Source organism: Oncorhynchus kisutch, linkage group LG17, assembly GCF_002021735.2.
Source record: "Oncorhynchus kisutch isolate 150728-3 linkage group LG17, Okis_V2, whole genome shotgun sequence".
Taxonomy (NCBI): Eukaryota; Metazoa; Chordata; class Actinopteri; order Salmoniformes; family Salmonidae; genus Oncorhynchus; species Oncorhynchus kisutch.
Genome location: NC_034190.2, coordinates 76,562,505 through 76,570,128, shown reverse-complemented (window position 1 = coordinate 76,570,128; position 7,624 = coordinate 76,562,505). Strand labels below are relative to the sequence as shown.

Sequence of the window (7,624 nt, the reverse complement as noted above, 5' to 3'; positions counted from 1 at the left end):
AAATATTTTGGTTTCCTTATATCCCTCTCCCACCTGTCGTTAACATTTGCATGCTACTCTCTGATTGGCTGCTACTACCCACGTTGCAGGTAATTAGCATAAGATCCTGTCATGCCAAAATATTGGATTCCTTTGACTCTTTGAACTGCTCTGTATGAAATATCATACATTTCAAAAGCCTGTTTCATTTTTTTTGTCAACTCTACTCTTTATAGACTAAACTGAATGAACTTGAATTGAACTGAGAAGTTGCCTAATCATGTTGACTTAAATTACCATTAAAAATATATCAACGTAATACTGTGTGGACTATAGGTGCATTTGATTTATGGTAGCTCATCCCGCGTGTGCCAGGTAACACAGTTCTCCCGGCGCACCGAGCAAACTAATCAAGTGTGCCTTCTCTGATATGTCCGTCAAAATGCTTTCCTGACCACATTGGGTGTTGGAGGTTCTATTTCATTATTTCTGCCGTAGCCAGTCCAATCCCACGCAACTAGATGCGGGACTCACCTCTGAACCCCTTCCGGTTTATCGCATGCTTCCCCTTCAATTTAGCTAGCTAACATATCTCAAACATAATATATAGACAACGTTAGGAGTTCATAAAACACTTTGGTTCCATAATTTATACATTTCATCATCTGAAATTGTGACGGTCGAAGAAAACATGAATATTCGCAACGCGAGGGTAAGTGAGCCGCCGAGTCGACCATGCAACACTGTGTTAGCTTGCTAACAAACGTTACCCAGCTACCTAGCCACCCATCCCTAATAATAACAATTCAAGGCTTTGTGATAGCTCCACGTTTGCTTGTCAAGTCAAACTGCTGCTAGCTTATTTAGCTACTACGTAAATGGATTGCTACTATGGTAGCTAGCTGGATACACAGTGAACAAGAGTAGCTAGTTCAACTTCAAGTGTAGTTCCGTTCAAATCAAAAATCAAATCAATGTATTTGTCACATACACATGGTTAGCAGATGTTAATGCGAGTGTAGCGAAATGCTTGTACTTCTAGTTCCGACAATGCAGCAATAACCAACGAGTAATCTAACCTAACAATTCCAAAACTACTACCTTATACACACAAGTGTAAAGGGATAAAGAATATGTACATAAAGATATATGAATGAGTGATGGTACAGAACGGCATAGGCAAGATGCAGTAGATGGTATCGAGTTCAGTATATACATATGAGATGAGTAATGTAGGGTATGTAAACAAAGTGGCATAGTTTAAAGTGGCTAGTGATGCACGTATTACATAAAGATGCAGTAGATGATATAGAGTACAGTATATACATATGAGATGAGTAATGTAGGGTATGTAAACATTATATTAAGTAGCATTGTTTAAAATGGCTCAATTATGGCTCAACTCCATTATTAAAGTGGCAGGAGTTGAGTCAGTGTGTTGGCAGCAGCCACTCAATGTTAGTGGTGGCTGTTTAACAGTCTGATGGCCTTGAGATAGAAGCTGTTTTTCAGTCTCTCGGTCCCTGCTTTGATGCACCTGTACTGACCTCGCCTTCTGGATGATAGCGGGGTGAACAGGCAGTGGCTCTGGTGGTTGTTGTCCTTGATGATCTTTGTCCTTCCTGTGACATCGGGTGGTGGAGGTGTCCTGGAGGGCAGGTGGTTTGCCCCCGGTGATGCGTTGTGCAGACCTCCCTACCCTCTGGAGAGCCTTACGGTTGTGGGCGGAGCAGTTGCCGTACCAGGCGGTGATACAGCCCGACAGGATGCTCTCGATTGTGCATCTGTAGAAGTTTGTGAGTGCTTTTGGTGACAAGCCGAATTTCTTCAGCCTCCTGAGGTTGAAGAGGCGCTGCTGCGCCTTCTTCACGACGCTGTCTGTGTGGATGGGCCAATTCAGGTTGTCCGTGATGTGTACTCCGTGGAACTTAAAACTTACTATCCTCTCCACTACTGTCCCGTCGATGTGGATAGGGGGGTGCTCCCTCTGCTGTTTCCTGAACAATCATCTCCTTTGTTTTGTTGATGTTGAGTGTGAGGTTATTTTCCTGACACCACACTCCGAGGGCCCTCACCTCCTCCCTGTAGGCCGTCTCGTCGTTGTTGGTAATCAAGCCTACCACTGTAGTGTCGTCCGCAAACTTGATGATTGATTTGGAGGCGTGCATGGCCACGCAGTCGTGGGTGAACAGGGAGTACAGGAGAGGGCTCAGAATGCACCCTTGTGGGGCCCCAGTGTTGAGGATCAGCGTGGTGGAGATGTTGTTACCTACCCTCACCTCACAGGGGCGGCCTGTTAGGAAGTCCAGTACCCAGTTGCACAGGGCGGGGTTGAGAAAACAGAACGGGAACTGTGGAGTCATATTCCCTACTGATACATCCAAATGATGGTCTGTGCTGCAGAATTCAAATGTATCCAGAGGTTGTTTATTTTTCCCTTATTTAACCAGGGATTGTTTGCAGTGCTACAATCGCAATCAATGTCCATGTATAATGTGTTGATCCTATTCCCCACTCGTTAGCTAGCTAGTAAAGTTAGTGACATTTGGATTGAATCCGTGTCCAGATATGACATCTCTTCTAGTTGTACCTTTTCTCACGTGTAGTAGTGCCATTGTTTCAATCACTGTCCAAACCATTGACATGTCTTGTTCTGTTTTCTCAGCCGGAGGACCTTATGAACATGCAGCACTGCAACCTGCTGTGTCTCCCAGAGAACTACCAGATGAAATACTACTTCTACCATGGACTGTCCTGGCCACAGGTTAATATGGCTTCCTCTTCATCATCACACATCTACATCGCCACTTCATTCATATCACTTGAGTCAAGTCATTGTTCTTGCATTCAATCAGTCAAAAATGTAATCTAACTCATCAAGAGGAATGAGAAACATTTGATTTAGGTCTAGCTAGTTGTTACTAGATGTCTGTGCATCTAACATCACCGTTTTGTTCGTCTTTCAGCTCTCCTACATCGCTGAGGATGAGAATGGCAAAATAGTGGGATATGTTTTGGCCAAGATGTGAGTATACCTGAACTACAGAGCTTATCTCATGCCATTGTTTATCAGTATCTATCAAGCTCTCACTCTTTGTGTGGCATGCAGGGAGGAGGATCCAGATGATGTCCCCCATGGTCACATCACATCCCTGGTGAGTCTTGGTTCTGTACTGTTCATTGTAGTGCTTTGTAGCTTCAACATGGGATAGGCAGTATGCTATGGAGGAGCTTGGAGAAGGACGAGGGGACCTCTCATCTGCAGCACTTGTCAGGTTGTTTAGTGGTTGTTGAGTGACAGGAAGGATTGTTAACAAATGTTTGGATTGTGTCTGTCCGTCTCTCAGGCTGTCAAGCGCTCTCACAGACGTCTGGGTCTGGCTCAGAAGCTGATGGACCAAGCCAGCCGAGCTATGATTGAAAACTTCAACGCCAAATATGTCTCACTTCATGTCCGGAAAAGGTAGTGCAGTGTGCTGGATGTCTGTGTTGGACTTCAATAAGATGGTTCCATTTGTAGTCATTTGTATATTGCTCTTCGATAAGAATTTCCAGATTAGTTGTTGCAATGGAATGCTAAATACGCATCACTCTCCTGTTGTCTAGAGATGTATAGACGAAAGAATTTGATTACAGTGAGACATTGTTTTTCAGACCATTCTTAATGTGACTTGTATGGTTTTATCCTGCTGTATCTGTAGTTTTCTGGTTCACAAAGCACTTGAATTGCATCCATTTCATGTTCTCCTACTGCAGTAACCGAGCAGCCTTGCACCTGTACTCCAACACACTGAAATTCCAGTAAGTAACATGGAGCTCCCCCTAACTTGTTTAAACGAACCCTCCTAAAGCAAGTGCTTATGTTAAGGTAGACGTTGCTTGTCAGCCTCGTAGTCAAAGTGAGGTTGTCTCGGGAACTGTGGAGTCATATTCCCTACTGATACATCCAAATGATGGTCTCTGCTGCAGAATTCAAATGTATCCAGAGGTTGTTTATTTTATTTATTTTTCCCTTATTTAACCAGGGATTGTTTGCAGTGCCACAATCAATGTCCATGTATAATGTGTTGATCCTATTCCCCACTCACATTCTAATCATTTTCATTCATCTCCATAGGATTAGTGAAATAGAGCCCAAGTACTATGCAGATGGGGAGGATGCCTATGCCATGAAGAGAGACCTAGCTCACATGGCTGATGAGGTGAGTTTTAACTCCTATCATTCTTTCCAGCAGCATGGTTTGATAGTGTTTTGTATACATTGGATCCTCTCTGCCGTAAGGGTACGGTCAACCTTTCACCAAACCATTAAGAGAGACACCCCCACACACTGCAGTCTTTTCTGTCTATAGGTCCCACAGTTGAGGAAGCCAGGAGTGAAGGCACTGGGTCAGGAGACCCTTACTGCTATGACCACACCCGGTGACCAGGAGAAAGAGGGAGAGAGGGACAGTGGCGGAGAGAGCAAAGAACTCAGTGAAGTTAGCGAAGCAACAGAAAGCACAGACGTCAAAGATTCATCCTCCGATTCACAATGACTCTGACCTCTTTAGTAGCCATTTTTAAATTTCACCATGAAAGTTACTTATTACACTTTTTATCTCTTTCCAAATAGGAAAAGACAGATTTGACTTCAGTTTTCCCCAGTGTTCATCTTCAACTATTCACCTCAGTTACTTTGTATATTTTACCTTTACAACATACTGTACAGTAATATATATTTTACCTTCACACCGTACAGGAATATATTTGACCTTCACACCGTACAGGAACATATTTGACCTTTACAACGTACAGGAACATATTTGACCTTCACACTGTACATGAACATATTTGACCTTTACACAGTACAGGAACATATTTGACCTTCACACCGTACAGGAACATATTTGACCTTCACGCCGTACAGGAACATATTTGACCTTTACGCCGTACAGGAACATATTTGACCTTTACGCCGTACAGGAACATATTTGACCTTTACGCCGTACAGGAACATATTTGACCTTCACACCGTACAGGAACATATTTGACCTTTACACCGTACAGGAACATATTTGACCTTCACACCGTACAGGAACATATTTGACCTTTACACCGTACAGGAACATATTTGACCTTCACACCGTACAGGAACATATTTGACCTTTACACCGTACAGGAACATATTTGACCTTCACACCGTACAGGAACATATTTGACCTTTACACCGTACAGGAACATATTTGACCTTTACACCGTACAGGAACATATTTGACCTTTACACCGTACAGGAACATATTTGACCTTCACACCGTACAGGAACATATTTGACCTTTACATCGTACAGGAACATATTTGAGCTTCACACCGTACAGGAACATATTTGACCTTCACACCGTACAGGAACATATTTGACCTTCAGTGTACACAGTAGAGTAATATATTATACCTTTACAGCATACACCATACAGTAGTATATTTTACTATTACTGTGTTCACCATACAGTAATATATTTGACCTTTACAGTGTACACCGCACCGTAATATATATTTTACTTTACACTGTACAGTAATATATTTTACCTTTTAGAGCATACACCGTACAGTAATAGTTTTTTTCCCATAACTTTCTCTGTTGTCATTAGTGACAAACAAAGAAAATTGAGAATTGGTTGAAAGGAATGTTTTTGGAACTGGAATGAAAATGGATTTTGAGCTAAAATTCACGACTGGTTCCATAAGTAAAAAAAATATATATATATTTGATGTTGTCACTAGTACTTCATCGTCGGCCACCCCACCCATGAAATCATAACCAGTGTTTTTGGATGTGTCTAAATCAGGTCTGTTAAGTATTCTTAAAAATAAAAGTTTCAAGTAATACATTTTGTAGTGCATTTCTTGCGTACTAGATGCCCAGTAAAATGTAACAAAATATTTTGAGAAATTCTTAGTGACCAATAGATAATAGCGTTTTTGCGACCAGCACTCATAAACGAGTCTTACATTTTGATTGCTGCCGGTAGAAATGCAATGAATAGAGCTGACAAAGTCCATATTTTACTTGACTGAGAAGCATGTGTTGCACAGAACAAACTAAGCATGCAGGTCTGTTCCTTTCTTCAATAGAACTGACCAGACAGACAGAGATACGATAGGAACAAACCCAGAGCATCTATCACCTTCACACACGTGTATTTAGCCTGCCTTGTGGCGCTATCTTTCTCACACACATTTTAAACTCTCTAGGCTAGATGGGACGCTACCGTCCCACCTGACCAACATCTGGTGAAATGGCAGAGTGCCAAATTAAATTACTATAAATATTAAACTTTCATGAAATCACACATGCAATACACACAATTAAAGCTACACCTGTTGTTAATCCAGCCAACGTGTCAGATTTCAAAAAGGCTTTACAGCGAAAGCAAACCATGCTATTATCTGAGGATAACACCCCATCAAACAAACACAGACAATCATATTTCAACCCTTCAGGTGTGACACGAAACTCAGAAATAAAGATATAATTCATACCTTTGACAAGCTTTTTCTGTTGGCACTCCAATATGTCCCATAGACATCCCAAATGGTCCTTTGGTTCAATTAATTCCGTCGTTATATATCCAAAATGTCAATTTATTTGGCGCGTTTGATCCAGAAAAAACACTCGTTCCAACTCGCGCAACATGACTACAAAATATTTCATAAGTTACCTGTAATCTTTGTCCAAAAATTTCAAACAACTTTAGGTATTTATTTACGTAAATAATCAATTAAATTTAAGACTGGATAAACTGTGTTCAATACCAGAGGAAAACAAAGTGGAGCGTGCTGTCAGGTAATGCGCCTCTAACAAATAGCACACATCACTCGACCCTCGTTCCGAACAGGGCTACGTCTTCATTTCTCAAAGGAAAAACATCAACCAATTTCTAAAGACTGTTGATATCTAGTGGAAGCGATAGGAACTGCAAGCAAGTGCCTTAGAATTCTAGATTCCCATTGAAAACGCATTGAAAAGAGAGAGGCCTAAAAAAAAAAACAATCCTGGATGGTTTGTCCTCGGGGTTTCGCCTGCCAAATAAGTTCTGTTATACTCCTCACAGACATCATTCAAACGGTTTTAGAAACTTCAGAGTGTTTTCTATCCAAATGCTATCCTACTAATAATATGCATATCCTAGCTTCTGGGCCTGAATAGCAGGCAGTTTACTTTGGGCACGCTTTTCATCCGGACGTGAAAATACTGCCCCCTATCCCAAAGAAGTTTTAAGAGGTGTTGAAGTACATATAATGCTGTCTTTAGCAGGACGTCCAGATTTAAAACTGAACATTTTATTTTCTCTTAAATTATCGAAGTATAAGAATGAGACCTCCCCTCTCAAATAAAATGCATTTACTGATTGTTAGCACACTAAGTAAAATGTGGTTTCATTTTGCAGAGTTTACGGTGTCAGAATTAAACACAAGTGTTCAACATTCTCCAGAATGTTGAAGAAACAAACTACGACATTTATCTAAACCATCAGTTAAAAAGTCAAAAGCTAAGGACCTTACAGAATACAAGACAAGCCTTTATCAAGTAACATTCATGAAATTAGTTTGCAATTAGTTTGCATTTTATTTACAGTGTCAATAGGGCTCACATGTATGCTTTCAA

At 41.1% G+C, this 7,624-nt stretch overlaps 1 protein-coding gene across 1 annotated transcript; it reads left to right on the top strand.

Moving 5' to 3' along the window:
• The first annotated feature begins 316 nt into the window (after nucleotides 1-316).
• LOC109908325 (N-alpha-acetyltransferase 10-like) lies at nucleotides 317-5,846 on the top strand. Its single transcript, XM_020506957.2, has 8 exons — nucleotides 317-691; nucleotides 2,645-2,743; nucleotides 2,946-3,004; nucleotides 3,089-3,134; nucleotides 3,327-3,442; nucleotides 3,736-3,780; nucleotides 4,097-4,181; nucleotides 4,332-5,846. Exons 1-8 carry the CDS (start codon nucleotides 671-673, stop codon nucleotides 4,515-4,517), a joined length of 657 nt encoding a protein of 218 aa, XP_020362546.1. The 5' UTR covers nucleotides 317-670; the 3' UTR covers nucleotides 4,518-5,846.
• The last annotated feature ends 1,778 nt before the right edge of the window (nucleotides 5,847-7,624 follow it).